The sequence below is a fragment of the Salarias fasciatus genome, chromosome 17 (genome assembly GCF_902148845.1).
Source record: "Salarias fasciatus chromosome 17, fSalaFa1.1, whole genome shotgun sequence".
Classification (NCBI taxonomy): domain Eukaryota; kingdom Metazoa; phylum Chordata; class Actinopteri; order Blenniiformes; family Blenniidae; genus Salarias; species Salarias fasciatus.
In genome coordinates, this window is record NC_043761.1 from 9,016,658 (window position 1) to 9,033,045 (window position 16,388).

Here is a 16,388-nt window from a genome sequence, read left to right on the forward strand (position 1 = left end):
CATCCAGGGACACCTCCAGCAGGTCTCCCAGCATCATCAGCTCCTCCAGCTGGGCCTTGGCCTGCGGGGACAGCTCCAGCACCGGCGGCTCCAGAGTGCGGGGGACCAGCGGCGTCTTCCTGGGCTGCTTCCTGGGTGTGCTCACATCTGAAACACCAAAGGAGACGATGGAGGCATTTAATTAAAAAAAATTAAACATAATTCAAGCGCTACATAAACAACAACAACAGCAGGGTCAGCAGATGGATATTAACAGCAAAATCAATCTTAGCGGATAGAAGTCATCCTCACTTTGCACGCAGGACTTGGAGGCTGAGGAGTAGGCGTGTTCAGCGCAGAAGGACGGCGTGGCGGCAGGCCACATGTGACTGACCACCTCCTCAGATTTAACAGGAATCTCCTCATCGCAGAACAGGTAGGGCTTCACCTCGCCTGGGTCCTGCAGCCAAACGATATCAGGGAACAACAGCAACAAAGAAAAGTGAGTTCAAAAACCAAGTTGATTCTGGCTTCATTTACGAGACTTATTTTCCATTATTACGATAGAGATCTGGGACAAATGCATATTAAGATTACTGTAGTTTCCTTCTCCCTAATAAGAACTGATGTCTTCAATTGGATTGCAGACCAGTATTAATTTTTAAGACTCCTGTTGCTGTACAAACCTTCATGTCATAACCATAAGTTTCCCTGATGTCTTCATCTGAATCCGTCTCCTCATCGTCGTAGTCCACAGACGGGCGCGGGGACGTGGCTCTGCTGAACCCCGACTGCTGAAACGTTTGGATGTGGCCCTGAGAGAAACGCACACAAACACACCACAGCAGTTTCATAACATGCAAAGAAGAAGCTGAAGCATGCTGAAGAACAAAACTTTTTGCCCAACAATAGTTTTTATGGCCTCCAGGCACTGAATTCAAAGGGACAGTGCTGCTTTTATGGATGGATAGATGGATGTTAGCGCCCTCTTCTGGAGCACTGTGTGATTGCATTCAAAACCAACCATGGCCCATCGAAACAATTTCAATCAAGACGAGTGTTTTAAAAATGTTATTATGGAAATTAGAGAGCGCAGACTAAGTTGCGGGATTCTGAAGTACCTGCAAATCGGGGTTGGCTGCAGCTTTCTGCAGCTCAGCGTTGATGATCTTCTCCGTTTTCTCCCGCGCCGCCTGCTCCACCATGCGCTGACTTAGTACAGACAGCTTTGCCAGCGCTGAGGACAGCTCGTCTGTGGCAAGAGCCTGCCGTGCTCTGTCCTGGTAGAATAAGTTCCATCCAAAAACAACTCGTTAAAAACAAACGGCTGAAACATTGCTGAAAGATGAAAGGAAAAAAATAAAGGTACAATCAGACGCATCTACACACCTGCCAGCTCATCGCTCTCTCTGTCAAACATTGCAGAGCTTCTCCTTCGGGCAGACGCACCGGCAGCTTCTGTAGCGAAACCAGCAGCGACAGAATCGTCTCTAGTCTCGGCCGCCTCGACCGCTGGCACAGCGGACACAGGAATTTGGACTCTTTGCTGTTGCTCTGCCACCCCACGCCTAGTTTCTTCTGGGTTCCCGTCTTCGGCAGCGGCACACACGCGCCGTGAAACCAGTCCTTACACAGTTCGCACTGTAGCATGAAGCCGCTGGCAGTTTTTCGACACAGGCAGAACTTGACCTCCTCGATGCGGTCTGCCATGGCCATCTTGGCTAAATTGGCGGCCCGTAGCGAGTGGATGGCGTCCACCTCTTTTTGCTCTTTGGCTTTAAAGGCTGCAACAACAGTCGAAGGGTCGCGCACCTCCTCCAGGCTCTCCTCCAGGTCACTGAGAGCGTCAGGATCGAAGCCGCCTCTCTCCTTCTCCATCAGCTCCTTGACACGTTTTCTCTTGCTCTTGCTGTTGCCATACACTCCAATGTCCACACGGGACTGAGAACCTAGAAACACACATAATTTAAAGTTTTGCTTCAAGGGAATGGGATTTTCAAAAATTTAGAAGTCATAGAACTGGGTGTCACTTTCGCTTCATCCCCTGATGGCCCACCTGAAGCAGTGTGTAGGTAGAGTTCTTCTTGAGAAAGGTGCGAGCCGTTCTCTCTCTCCAGGCTCGGGCTGCAGCCACCTGAGACTCCACTTGAGCCAGCGGATCAAGCCGAACGGGGATCGATCGACCCCTTGCCAGCAAACTCTCCAGCTGCTCCAAGTAAGCGTAGCTGCTGCCACTCTGGATGGCCTCCACCTTGGCAGACCAGTCCTTGGCTTTCTGTAAGGCCTCTCGCAGAGCCAGAATATTAGGCAGATATGCTGGGATATTCCGGGCTTCCAGGACTATGCTCTCCAGGGTTACCATGCTGTGACGAGGCCTGAGGGCAGGAACAGTAGATATTAGGAAGTAATGACTACTGAGGGTATAAACTGTGCTTAATGTCAAGTCTTACCTGGCCTGCAGGCAGGCACGAGCTTTATCCTCCCATCTCTCTGAGACGGTGAGGATCTCCTGGAGTTCAGCCATGGCCTTCTCCTGCGTGGTGGGGAGCCAGGCCCACGCCAGAGTCGATCAGCCGCTTCATCAGCTCCAGAGTGACGCGGTGGGGCTCAGCGAGGGTAATGCGCACCTGGGGTTTGAGAAGGAAATCCACAATAAATATTTAATTACTCACACCAAGACACCAAGAACAAAAAGCCTCAGTAGTTATAATGATCTCTTTTTTATAAATGTTTTATATTGTATTTTCAATTGTCATAGTTTTTTTGTTAAAGCGCCGTTCATAAATTTAAAGAAGAAAATCTGAACAGCAACGTCACAGCTTTTTACAAACCAGACGAAAGTGCTGGTTATTCTCATTATCACAGCATGAATGCCCCGTGCCGAGCCCGAGCACAACAGTTCTGTGTGCTGTTAAATTACACCACGATCACAACAGCAACTCATTAAAAGCAGGAAAACAGTCTGCGGCTCTGATGAAAACTCGCCTCGTCGAGCCAGCGAGCCTGCTGGAGCTCCTGTTTGAGTCTTGGCAGCTCTGGCAGCTCGACGTCGAGCCCGCTGCCCAGGTCCAGCAGCGCCTGCAGCTTGGAGGAGTCGGGCATCTCGTCTGACAGCGCCACCTGAGAACGCTCGTGGAAGTCTTCCACGTTCTCCAGCAACTCCTGATTACAAAGGAGGTGACAAGAGACACGTTTAGAGGAAAGGAAAAATGGGTAAAATGGCACGAGTACAGAAAGAGGCATCAGGAGAAGAACTAGCTGACAAAACAGTGACTTCAAATGTTTGTTTGTTTTTTAATTGACATTTTGGCGGATCACGAGTGTAGCTCAGCTCAATGGATTTACAAATGAGGACTCACTTTGACTTGCCGCGCCTGACTGATGATGCAAGGCAGCCTGTAGAGCTGGTCCACAAAGGCTTTCAGCTCATCCACAGTCAGTTTAGTACGATTGCGACTGCTTTCGGAACGCAGGCGGCCACTTAGAGACACACAAGAAAAAACAACGCAAAGATTTATAAGGAAAAAAAAGATGTTGTGTATGTATGTGCTGATGATGTGTCCCCAACTGATTGCCTTTCAGTTGGATAAAATTAAGGAGCGAAGAGGGTTTGTGTCAGCAGACCTGTGCCGTTGCTTGCGACTGAGCAGCAGCTGGGCGACAGAGGAGCACGTCTCCGCCTCTTTGACCATCTCCCGCAGGCGGCGGAACAAAGTGTTTTCAGGATATTTTCTGTCCTCTGCATCCTCCAGCAAAACCTTGAGCTCAATGAGATCTGGCAAAGCCACAGACGCAGGGAAGGCATGAATAACTGCGGACAAATAATTAGCTGACAACAACCGACATAGATTCTATCCAAATTCAGCTTGATGTGCATTTAAATACTGGGGGAAAAAAACCACCTTTCTTGTTTTTCTGGTCAGCAGCCAAAGCCTCATTGACCCTCTTCCCCCATGTGTCGTAGGACTGCGCCCGAGTCTTCACTCCGTACAGCATAGAAGGAAACTCCTCGAGATCGTAGCGACTATCTAAAATACATATACAAGCATAAACATGAAAAGATCTTAGTGTCATACTTGAGTACAAATTAAACCGTACAAAAACAGATTCATTAACTATGAAATGTATTGCTTTAGATATGAAAACACTGTTTATTGCTTACCGAAGACACTTGTTGCCGAGGGGACAGTCACAGAGGTCTGCCGCGTGGTGCAGACACACCAGCCGATCGGGGCTGCAGGAACACGTCAGCGCCGACAGGAAACAGGTCGTCTTACACTTGTGGCACTGCCGCTCATCATCTGGAACAAGCTCAAAGACCTCTTGTTCTGATGAAAGCACCCCCTGCAGGCGAGACAGAAACATCATCTCACCAATAAACAAAGAAAAAAAAAAATAAACAGACACCAACTCTCTGAAGCATTGACTTGTTAGAGGATGGAGGCTTTCACCATTTCCTGGACAGCCTGTCGCAGTTTGGTCTCTTCTTCCATCATCTCCCCAATTTCTTTGAAGACGGCTGCAGCTAGCTCCACGTCCAGGCTCTCTGGATCAGCGGCCATCTTGCACAGCAGCTCCTCGTGGGAAAACACACAGTACCGGTGGAGCCGCCGGTAATGAGCAACACACTGGCGACCCATTGGTAACTGAGGGACAGAAGTAAAAGTGAGAAAACACATCCAAAAACATTCCTTTAAAAAAAAAAAAAAAAAAAAGATGAATGAGTTTTTCCCCTCACCCAGTCCGCTGTGCAGAAGTTCACAGCCTCAGCAAAGTTATAGCCCTGATTGAAGCCGCTGTGGTAAGCTCTGGGAAAAGTAACCACAAACTCCCCTGCACATTGATTTTTCTGTACACCTGAAAGGAAAACACACATGGGTATCAGACCGACAACTAGTGCCAATGACACAAACATCTAAGAACATCAAACAATAAGCTGGGACCAGAGCGACATACGGGGACGCCATGTTCCATGAGGACGTTGGGATTCATGATGGTGACCAGCTGATGGAGGAGGTCAGGCTGGGAGTCGAACAGCTCCGGGGCCAGCTTTTTCATTACAGCCTCCAGCTTCTCCGCTGCAGAGGCTGGCACCCCATACCAAGTCTTAGGTTCACCCCTACAAATCAGATAAAGAGAGAAGAATCACCACATTATTTGGGGGTACACTGGTAAAAAGATAAACAGAAAATGAGATCAGCCGCAGGAGCGTCTTGAGATTTTTCAGCTGAATTGTTTGTCCAGTCTCACCAGTGTAAGAAATTGATGGAGTAACTCCAGTGGTCCTCAATGTGCCAGCAGAACGAGGAGAAACACATGCCCACGTACAGCCAGGGCACCTTCATGCCTGAGATGTCTACGTTGATGTGGGTGAGCACAGACTGCTCGAGCACAGGCATGTTGTTCAAGTTCCAGCCGGAGTTGGCATACTCCTGATAGAAGACGGAGAAATAAAGAACCGTCTTTTAATTATCTCAGAACAAAGACCTTGTTTACACTTGATGTAAAAGGAAAATGTATACACCCAGGTGAGCAATTTGTTCTTCAGAAGGACGAGTAACATTTGATCAACTCTATATTACTCATATAGCATTTCTGTTTTCAGCCGGTGGCTCGTGGAAGCAATCATGTCACCTCCTCATCTCCAAGCAGCCTCCTCTTGCCGTCTCTGACAGGGAACCCGCTGCCGACGTCCTTGGAGCTGATGTCGGCGCCGTACTCCACAATGACGTCCTCCTCGATGCTGCTGACCAGACGCCAGAACTCTTTCTCTACCAACTCAGTGGGAACCATCTGAGGACAACAAGTACACCAATAAAATCTTTTTTTTCTCTCTTAATCACTGACAGGCATGTGAGCTGCTGGACAGATGTTTACATACATGTACAGGCATGTTGAAATAGTCAGACTTGAAGTGGTCGGCCATCTCCCAAAGCCTTGCAGAGTGTACTCCCTCACTGCCTGCTCGAAGCCAAATGCCTCCCTGGGCTTACTGCACTCCTGGGAGGGAACAGAAACACCAACCTGAATATAGAATTGAAGTACACCATGCACTGTCAACACAGAGCATGTCGAATTACACCAAAATGAAAAATAAAGAACAAAAAGAATGAATTGAGTCAATCAATTTTGACAATTGAAATTTTTATGTGCAGACAATAGTACCTGAATCCAGACACCAAAGACAATCACTCAGGATATGATTTGAAATATGAGGAAATCTTTTACAACCGTATGTTGTTATTACCTCAGCAACACACTTCGGGCATCGCCAGTCCCCTTTGGGTATATCCTGCAGCGGTGGGATCAGGCAGAAGGTGTGGTAGCTGTCGTCGCAGCCGTCGCACAGCAGCAGCCGGTCCTCCTCATCGCCTCGTCCGCACACCAGGCAGAGATAGAGGTCAATCTGGGGGAGGTAATGGAAATTGTAGATCAACGAGTCGTGTAAAATGAGATAAACATCAACAATGGTGCAAAGTCTGAAGCGATTTGAAAGCTACTCACAAAGTTCACCTCCAGAGTCTCCTTGCGAGGCCTCATTTTGATGGCAAAAGCCTGAGCTTTGAGGTGACGCTGCCGCTTATTGAATCCATCATCTAGACAAAAAAGGGGAAGACTGAGCAAGAACAGAGAGAGAAAAAAACAGGATATAGTCTGTGTCTCTTACAAAGTGACACTTACCAGCTGATACAATCTCCAGGCCGACCATCTTGGGGCTTGTTGAGAAGATTTTGAGGCCTTTCGGCTCCTTGTTTTCCCTCTGGAGAAACAAAACAGCACATTGTGAAACAAAGCCATCTTGCTAAAAGGTCACACTTTTCGGAGGGCCTCTTGTGAACACGCCTGCTGCAACAGGGAGTTCAGACAAACAGAGGCAGGACAAGACAAGCAAAAGATGCCAATGCTGCAATGACTAAACTTTGATAAATGCGTCACTTGTGACCAGGAGTTATGAAGAATTAGTCACTAAAATAAATTACCATATCAAGAAACTGTTTATTACATTGGAAAAGTTAACTTGGGTTGAAAATAAGAGTGGGCGATATGGCAAAAATATGTCACAATTTTTTAGCATAGAACAATTTTTCAGCATAGAACTGTAATACAGAATGTACTCTCAGATGATTCTACGATCTCTCTGCTTTGTCAGATCATCAACATGTTCTAATCCTTCACAATCTAAGGGTTTATTTTTGCTTTGTGTTATAATTCAAAGCAAATTTTTATTTGTGTTTTCATGTTGTACCTCAGACTTCAGGCGCCTGGATCGTCTCTCAGGCAGAAGTCGATCTTTGGTTTGTGTTGCATCGCCGTCCCTGTTTTCTCCTTCTCCTCTTCATCTCTTGTTCGTCTTCCTCCACCGTTCTCACCAACTCCCTCGTCCATTTCTTCTCATCATTCCCTTCATCATAGAATCGGTGGCGGCCCTGATTTGAAAAGGACAGATCGAATCAAATAAAGTTTGGGAAAAATCTGTCGTTTCAGAGTAAGGGATTGGTTAAGACCATGGTTCATGACCAGCCTACTGCTCCATAGAGATTCACAAGATAAACTGAAGTCAGCAACACTCACAGTAAGTGTTGCCCCTGACTGGAAGAGCTCATAGGGGTAAAGTATTCTCTCATAGTGTGAGCGTAGAAGTGAACCGATGCCTTTCCCGGGTGGAAACCCCATTCGGCTCGACACTTTGGACCATGTCTTGTCTTTACACACCGTCTCAAAGCCGCCCTCAGATGAAACTATCTGCAATGCACAGAGGAGTTGTACGACAGTCATAAACAATGATAATACAAAAGAAAAAAAAACACAAAATACATTCAAATTTTGAATATTAACAGAATTTTGAAAAAATGATCAATACTTGATCACCAAAAAATTAAGTTTCATATCTATTCCACAAACTGCAAACTAAAACTGATCTGGTTTTACCTTGCTGAGTTGATAAAGGTCCAAGATTTTTCTCTCCACGTGAGGGAATCGAATCTTAGATCCCTGCAATTCCCAGAACTTTGCAATCTGATCCAAAAAGTTGAGCTTAACCCGAGTGAGAGCCTTGACAAGTGACCGAGAGAGAGAGAGACCAAAATCACAAAAACAGAACGTCAGTGTTGGGTAGATATGCTCATTCAGACAACCCAGGCAACAGTGTGGATGAATCACTCTGCTACAAAATTGAAGCTCATTGTCTTGTCATGTGAAAATCATATAAGCCTCACGACAGAAATGTCTTGCAGCCCTGAACAGATAAAGCACACACGTCTCTCCCTCGAAGAAGAAAAGTTGTATTTGGGGAACATTCCATGCTTGAGTCTTTCTGCTTTGAATTGACACATTCTGACTCTGAATGTGTAGGTTCTCAATTGTTTTCTTTCACAGTTCACAAAAAAACATTTGAGGTTAGTTGGGGTTAGGGCTGCACGATATTGGAAAAAACTGACATTGCGATTTTTGGGGGGCTTGCAATATATATTGCGATATTAAAAATAGAAGAATTTTCACCAGATGACCTGAATAGCTCTATTTGGGGAGATGGCCACTTGAGAGAAATACATGGTGTTTCATACCGCTTGTCAAGCGTGGATCATTTTTTAAATCCCTTTTTAACGATCCACTGTGTTCAATGGCACCATGTCTTTCGCTAGGTAAAAGTTATTGCACCCATGATTGTCGATGCTGTTTGGAGTTCCTATCATACGGTGTTATGCCTGCAAAGGCTTCTGTAATTGTTTTTTGAGAAGATGAAGTTTCACCTGGGGTCTTTGGTTTTGCACTGGATTACAGGAGCTTGTGATGGCGTTTCAAATGGTCCAACAGGTTTGACGTATTACCTCGTGTTGAGGCAACCACGACAAGGCACTGTCGGCAGAGAACGTTTTTTTTTGTTCCGTATCATCTTTTTTATAGCCGAAATACATCCGAATTTCACATGTCGACCTTCTTTTGGGGACTAAATCCTCTGTTCTCCTGCATGTCGCCTGTGTTCAGAGTGTTGCCCCCCCCCTGTGGAGGAGGGAGGGGGGCGGCGAGTGCCAAGCAGGAGGGGAGGGAGAGAGAGCGGCTGTGCAGAGCATGGAGCAGCTTGCTGCTTTTACGAAGCAAAACAAAAGTTTAAAATAATAATAATAATAATAAAAAATATTGCACATCCTGCGATGTGGCCATTGCACATGTGCACATTGCGATGGCGAGTTCAAACGATATATTGTGCAGGCCTAGTTGGGGTCTTGATTTTGTAGATCGTTGTGAATATGTGATGTTTGAATGGATGGATTTGCTTCTATTCCTTATAGTTTGACATAGATGAATAACATCTAATTGCAACAATGCTGTTTTAATCATCTGAAAGCATTTTTTTTTTTGGCACACTCACCTCTAGTTCATTCAGTCTTTGCACTCTGGGAGTGAAGCGGAAGTTGCGTACATCACAGGCAAAGGGAGGCTGCCAGTCTGATAGACAAGAAAAAAAAAAAACAAATAACAAAAACAAAAGCCTCAGTGAACCAACTTCAAAACCAGGACAGGAAATGACAGCAGTAACACTAGATATCGCACACAAATCACAACTTCTCATGAGAGAAGAACACAACACAATACAGTAAATGCCTTACACATTCCAAAGTGATAATGAGCTTGGTTTTGTTCAGTTCAGCTCAGCTTATAATTTTCAAGTTGAATAATCAAATTTGATCACTGAATGATCAAATCTTACTTGTCACACAGACACAAGAACATAGATATCTATTCTGATGCTTGCATGTGTCATTGTATGCAACATATTAAATAAGCTATTAATGGTGTGACATGAGCAACAGGCCTGCTTGTGGGCCAGTGTCGCATATTGGCTGCTAACGTGGTGCCGTCGTATCTTTCGCGATGTAATTTAGCTAGCCATAAGACAAACATTAACAAACGATGAGTGCAGTCCCAGTGATTAAAAATCGCAATACTTAAAACTTTTCTGAAGCACGCCAACCAGTGTCACGCAGCTCCCAAACATTCCCAGCCAGTGGCAGAGAAATCAAGGCTTATTTGACCTCTATTAGAGTAGCCTAATGGAAACTAGTAATGTCTTTGCCTTTCGCAAAATTCACGCAGGCCCAAAGTGAACCAGCCAGCAGCCAGCGCTGCAAACGATAAACAAAATAAACCCACAGACTTTAATCTCATGCTCAGAATATGAGAGTTTACCTCCGGTGGCCGGATCTTGCAGATCCCCGTTTTCTCTGCGATGGGTCGGATCTTGTTGATAAATCCTAAAGGATCCGAGAAATCCTCCCAACTCGGTTCAAACACCGGGCATTCAGGAGGTGGGACGAACTCGGCGAACGCAGACATGTCGGGGTGTTTCCAGCAAACTGTCTCTTTTATATAAATAATGTGAGTTAAAAAGGAAGGAGCTGATCTCAGCAGTTCATGATTTTTAGCAGTGATGATCTTCTTGGGGAACTTCCTCCGTGTCCATCATGATCCGTCAAATCTCCCCCAAAATCAATCACTTCAGTGTCAGAGCATCCCGGCGGAGAGCCATAATGTGGTATTACAAAGTGGATTCAAACACACAGCGAACAAGGTGTCACTGATTAATGTTTGTCCATCATCCGTGAACCAGCGGGCCAGGCCGAGGGGAGTCCTCACTAACACTGCCCCTACCTGGGACGGAGGGCAGGGTCAGTCCGGAACGCCACCATTTCTCACTCTAACGACGGCTGCACAATGAACACAACTCCGCTGCCAAAACTTGGGGCGAGGGAAGGGTGACAAAAGAAGTTTCCCCGACCAAAACAAAACAAAATCCACGCCGGCTTTACGACTCCGCCTGCGACGTGTTTATGTTGCTAACCCCTCCGTCGCTACGTCTCCGTAACTGTGTAGTACACGAAATGTTCACGATGATGCATTTCTGACAAAGTTATTTACAGTTAGCTTCGTCCCGTGCTATGCTGCCGACTAGCTAACAGAATCACATTCGCTCCTCAGACTTCCCCAAATAAACGGTGACGTCCGCGTCCATTTCTGCCGGTGCCTCCGAGCTGGACCACAACAACGGGAGGGCTAGCTGCGGATGTACGTCGTTGACTGGTGTCTCCACTCTGCTCATCGACCTCCATTCATTGAAGCACTTCGGGCGACGGGAAGCTAGCACTCGGCTAATTTGGTGGGCTAAAAGCAGCTTAGCCGCCGCAGCTCGTTGCGCAGCTAACATTTACGATAGCCGATTAAGTCGGTAGAACAGGGCGCCTGACTTTGGCTAAATGGCTTTAATGAGTTCATATTAAAACATAGCAATAGCTCTGTCTTTTTGTTTTCCTTCAGACGACTTTCGGTCTCATTTAGCGTCGTCTATCGATGCGGTAGCCACATTAGCAGACGCGTTAGCTACGGCTTAGCAAGGCGGAGGTAGCTGAAATGATGCCTTCAGGCACACTCGGATTTTTTTTGTTACTCACGAGCGCTTCCTGATTATCACACTTTGAGCTGCATGACTTCCACAAAGATGTTTTTCAACTTAAATTAAAACTGGCCACGGTCACTCAACTGACGCATTAAAGATAAAAAGGCGACTTTGTTCTCCGTTTGTGTTTAAAACTCATTTTATTTAAATACAGTTCCATTAAAAGATCATATAAATGCAATATTTAATACCATTTACTGTAAAACAGAGTTGCATTGAGAAACACTGTAGTGTTCGAAAAGTACATTGAAGATGCTGATAATGCACACAAAAGTACAAAATTTGTGTTCATTGACAATTTCTTTTGTTGATCAATGCCTTTGTTCATTAAACAGTTAGGAAAAAATACAGTTTTGAAAAGTGCAGAATTCATAGGGAAAATGTATTTGTGGAATGAGCTGTAGAGCTGGGCAAGTAGTTTGGACACATTCAAAAAATGACCTCTAAATCCTCTCTGATGCTAATTGCCCAGTTGCATGTTCCTCAATATGTCACCATTTAAAAGACAATCAAAAGACTTTCAAATGGTCTAAAAAAAAAAAAAAAAAAAAAAAACTACAGCCAGGAGGCATTTTCTAATATGAAACAATGTATAAAAAACTTCACTTAATTTTCATGATGTAATTTAAATCATCTTCCAAATAATAAATGTTCATCTAAATCAAAAACATGATTAAAAAATGACACATGATCATGATTACATGGAGCAGTATTATATTATGGATAATGCCAGCCTACTTTGGTTAAATTAAACCATATTAATTTAAGGTTAATTTTTGAAAATTGTCAATGTGTCAATGTAAATATATCTGGAATAAAACAAAGTGAAAATTCAGATGAATTATTCTTTTCTCATCAAATTCACACCAGGTCATGTCTAATAGTCGTCGTGAAACGGATACTCTGGATGATCAGCCCACCTGTTGAGTGAATACAAACTGTTATTTGCTTGGTAGGGGAAGTCAAACATCACAACCGACAGCTGCAGTACTGTACTCACATGAGGAGCTCCACAAAACGAATGTTTTTGTTCAACCCTTCAATGTCCTTCATTTCAGCCTCAAGAGGGAGAAGTCAAATATCTGTGAATCAGTGATAGAAAGTTTTATCTGTGTGGTTGTCACGGTATAAGTGCACATTTAAAAGGTCTCCCTGATTAAATTCAGTGCAACATACATCAAAGTTCTCCTTTATCCGTTTCGGGTTGAAGCTCTTTGGGATGACCACCACTCCTTTCTGGACATTAAACCTCAAGGCCACCTGGGCTGTCGTCTTTTTGTGCTTTTTCGCAATTGATGTCAGGAGTTCGTCCTCTAACAGTGGTGGGCATTTTAAATTGACCCTGTTTAAACAAAACAGGTTGACCTCTGACACCGCAAGTCACATCACATTTTATTTTCCCTCACCAAAGCACAACATTATGTAAATGTATCTCCAACCTAACAAATATTACCAGGACGGATCTCTCGATGTTCCCAGGGGGCTGTAACCAACAATGACGATATCCTTATGTCTGCAGTACTCCAGCAGCTTCGGCTGGGTGAAATAAGGGTGGCATTCCACCTGTGTTCAGATGCATTGTTTAACAGATGAAAATTAGAACACTGGATGCTGTATTACTATTCATTTAACCAAAACATTCTACACAATTGTATTAACAATCTAAAACAATTGCATCTCTATATATCATCTTCTATAATCCACAATTAGACAAGGATCAATAATGTGTCTGTACCTGATTGGACACAGGTTTATGTTTCAGTCCCGGTTTGTTGAGTATCAACTCCAGTTGTCGCTTGTTGAAGTTGAAACTCCAAGAGATTTCACAAGTCCAGCATCTTTGCAGGCTTCCATTGCCTGTGGGGGGGAAAAAAGGTTTCTTAGTAACGAAGCGAGTTGCAGTGGGTTAGGCAACAGCAAGTTTAGCAATCAGATCAACACATTAATGGCATAATTTTGGCCCTGAAATTCTAAATCAGCATGTGGCAGGTCAGCTATGATGAGCGCCAGATAGATTGAGCAAGTTGTCCGTAAAAGTTTGGATGATCTAAGTCATGAATTTTCTCATGACAAAGTTCCTTTTCTTTCCAGTTCTGTTTTTAATTATGTTTTGCACAGCGGAACAAAAGGTTACATCTGCTAGACACATGCTATTAAATTGTCACACATGACAAGTTGGAAAAGCTGTAAATCAAACAAAGTCAAAGTAATAAAAAAATTGCAGATCCACCAAAAGTAAACTAAATTGCGTAGGACTATGCGCCGACATATGTGGCAGTAACCTTGAGACATCAGTGAACATCATGCAAAAAAAAAAAAAAAACATCAAGTGGGGGTTAGTGCTATTTAATAAAAGTCAGTTTTGTTGGCAGTTCAACAATACGTATGGCACAGAGAGAAATGAAAGTGCACTGTCCCTTCATAACATCAAATAGTAAATGCACATTTCCATAGTAGCAGCGAAAGTAGAACACTCGCAATGCTGCAACGCAGATGGCGTTCACTGCAGTGTATATGCCATCAAGGCAGGGAAGGAGACAACTGCCATCCTCCCCTGAGGAAAGGTCCTCTGTGATGTGCAAACCCTCTCCAGAGCATCACCATTAAAGCCCATGGTGCATGTGGGTGCACAGTCTAATGAAGTCCACAACAATCTTCTCAGCACACATCTTCAGGGGACCCTGGTGTTTAGCATATTGATTGGGTGTTGCTGCCAGCTTTTACAGCCTGTGGTGTGCAGGTTGAAAAGTCTAAGATCCACTTCCCCAGCGATGTGTTGATGTGTGCTGCTCGATCATGTCTTAAATTAAATTCCAATGGCTCTGAATTAAAGCGTTGAAACATTTTCACAGTAGGTCAATAGCAATGTCGATTAAATTACTGGAAACTTTTTTAAGAAAGACAATGATCACATCTCACCTCCCATGTAGCACAGAGGTCCGTTTTATATAAATGTGTTTCCCATTTGCATCTGTAGGGTAGAAAGTGTCTCCTGGCTTTAAAACAGAACATTTTCAGAATATTTAGAGGGTGAAACAAGTGATATTTCAAGTTTTTGTGCAAATACATTTGTTGCACAAGTTGTTTTTTTTTTTTTTTTTGTTTGTTTATTATAACAATCCAGAACAGCGTACCTGGAAGGCTGTCGGCATCTCTACAATGTAAAGGTCGACATAATCCAGCTGCAGTGTCTCCAGGGTTCTCTCCAAAGCAGGTCGCACCAACTCTGGGGGGTGAAAAGTGTTCCACAACTGCAAAATGAACACAAGAAGGACTTGTGATTTTTTTACAGGTAGTGCTAGGTAAAGAGTCCAAAGATCAAGAGACAAACTATCCAGTGCACTTTGATCCAGTAGTCCCCCTGAGTCCCCTCCAAAAACCACACATTCTTCAGCACAGTTCAAACTACATAATCTCAAGCAATCACTGTTGCTTCATGGAGGTTTTTTTTTTTTTTTACCTCCAGTAGTGCATTAAACCATGCACTCTTGTCATTATGTATCTTTTTTGTACATTTTCTCCTGGGATTGTGCATAAACGCGTGTCACTGTTGAGCACACAGCGCTCCCTAATGTAATCCGATTACCTTCCCACAGTAGAAGATCTCCTCTCTCTTCACAGTTCCGTCTGCGATCTTGTCCCTGATGGCTTTCCCCACCTCGTGCTCGTTGAAGTAGACCAGCGCTCCGTCGATGTGCCTGTATCCCGTCTCGATGGCCAGTCTGACGGCCTCATACGCGGTTCCTTCAGGAGTCTGTGTCAACGCAGCTGATTCAGTGACTCACACGTTCAACTCAGCAATCACAGCCAGGCTTGTGAGATTTCACTCTGAAATCTCCTGAACCTGAATTAAAGTGATTTTTTTTTTTTTTTTTTAAAGTTAGATGCGTCTTACTCACCTCGCGGGGGTTGGCATAGGTCCCCAGTCCTATCAGAGGCATGCTGTTTCCATCACTCAGGCTCACAGAGTGGTTTTCTGCTGTCAGCTCCATGTCCACGAAATGCACAACAGTTCAGGATCTTCTCACATCAACAGCGTTGCACCACAGTCCTGCTCTACTACCACGTTGCTCTTTGACCACAGCTGAGCAGCTCCTCCCTGAAAAAAGAAAGAGGGGGGAAAAAAAACACATGCGCATGCTTCTTCATGACAGCCTGCATAGTGACAGGCAGATAATAAAAGCTTTATCTAAATTAAAGATCTGTTTTACATCATGCTTGGCGAACATAAGGTTGACACAGTCCTTCCTCTGCAGGTACTGCAGTAGATCTGCAGGTTTGAATGAATTCTTCCTCATGTTTTTTTGTCAGAGTTGGCACAGTCCAGGGGACACAGGTGTAAAATTTGTGGCAATCCAGATCCAAGACGTTAAATCACATTTTACTATTCAACAGCACATGTAAGACAATTTGTTTTTCCCAGTAAACATAACACTTTGCATTCCACTGAGAAGTAAAGGTATAACCTGCACCTAAATAATGGAGCAATAGTGAATCACTCTAATTCAGCAAACACGTGGAGAGAAGTGGCTTCAAAAAGTAGGTCCAATTAATCAGCTTGACAGGAAGAGTTATGGCAGTAATCTGAAGTTGGTGGTCAAAGCAGCTGAAACATAATAACTGTCATGCTGCTGAAAAATACACTGAGCAACATAAGAGATGATCGACATGGAAAGAGAATCTGAAAAACACAAAGAGTCCAAAGGATCGTGGTGTGGTCTTCGAAGGCAAGCATCACTATACATGCTCTGAAGAAAGGCTGCATGGAGCATGCGCGTCTTTATACATATTCCATCCATCCTTCAATCAACTAAGCAATCAATTTTAAGAAAACCAGTATCAAACGTTTTGACACAGTCAAAAGGCCTCTGTGGTTGAAAGTTAACCACACAATAAAAACTAGAATGACGAGATGTTTACAGCCTCACAACACCAGGCGTTACCTTTCAACCCAAGA

The 16,388-nt window shown here is 44.3% G+C and overlaps 1 protein-coding gene and 1 pseudogene across 1 annotated transcript; both read right to left on the minus strand.

Annotated features, from left to right (window-relative positions):
* Positions 1–4: 4 nt before the first annotated feature.
* LOC115404636 (lysine-specific demethylase 5A-like) lies at positions 5–10,322 on the minus strand (the record flags this gene model as incomplete). The annotated part of the gene is given in 30 exon segments (XM_030114042.1): positions 5–147; positions 292–439; positions 666–794; positions 1,101–1,259; positions 1,369–1,928; positions 2,032–2,354; positions 2,430–2,513; positions 2,515–2,606; positions 2,965–3,141; positions 3,339–3,459; positions 3,604–3,754; positions 3,882–4,003; positions 4,142–4,323; positions 4,431–4,625; positions 4,718–4,836; positions 4,923–5,098; positions 5,230–5,411; positions 5,614–5,772; positions 5,861–5,907; positions 5,910–5,979; positions 6,227–6,385; positions 6,484–6,575; positions 6,661–6,739; positions 7,226–7,299; positions 7,302–7,373; positions 7,376–7,406; positions 7,552–7,722; positions 7,909–8,031; positions 9,350–9,428; positions 10,169–10,322. Coding segments are annotated over 30 exon segments (4,365 nt in total), but the record flags the coding sequence as incomplete, so codon positions are not given.
* Positions 10,323–11,548: 1,226 nt separating this feature from the next.
* LOC115404443 (aldo-keto reductase family 1 member D1-like) lies at positions 11,549–15,527 on the minus strand (annotated as a pseudogene).
* Positions 15,528–16,388: the final 861 nt, after the last annotated feature.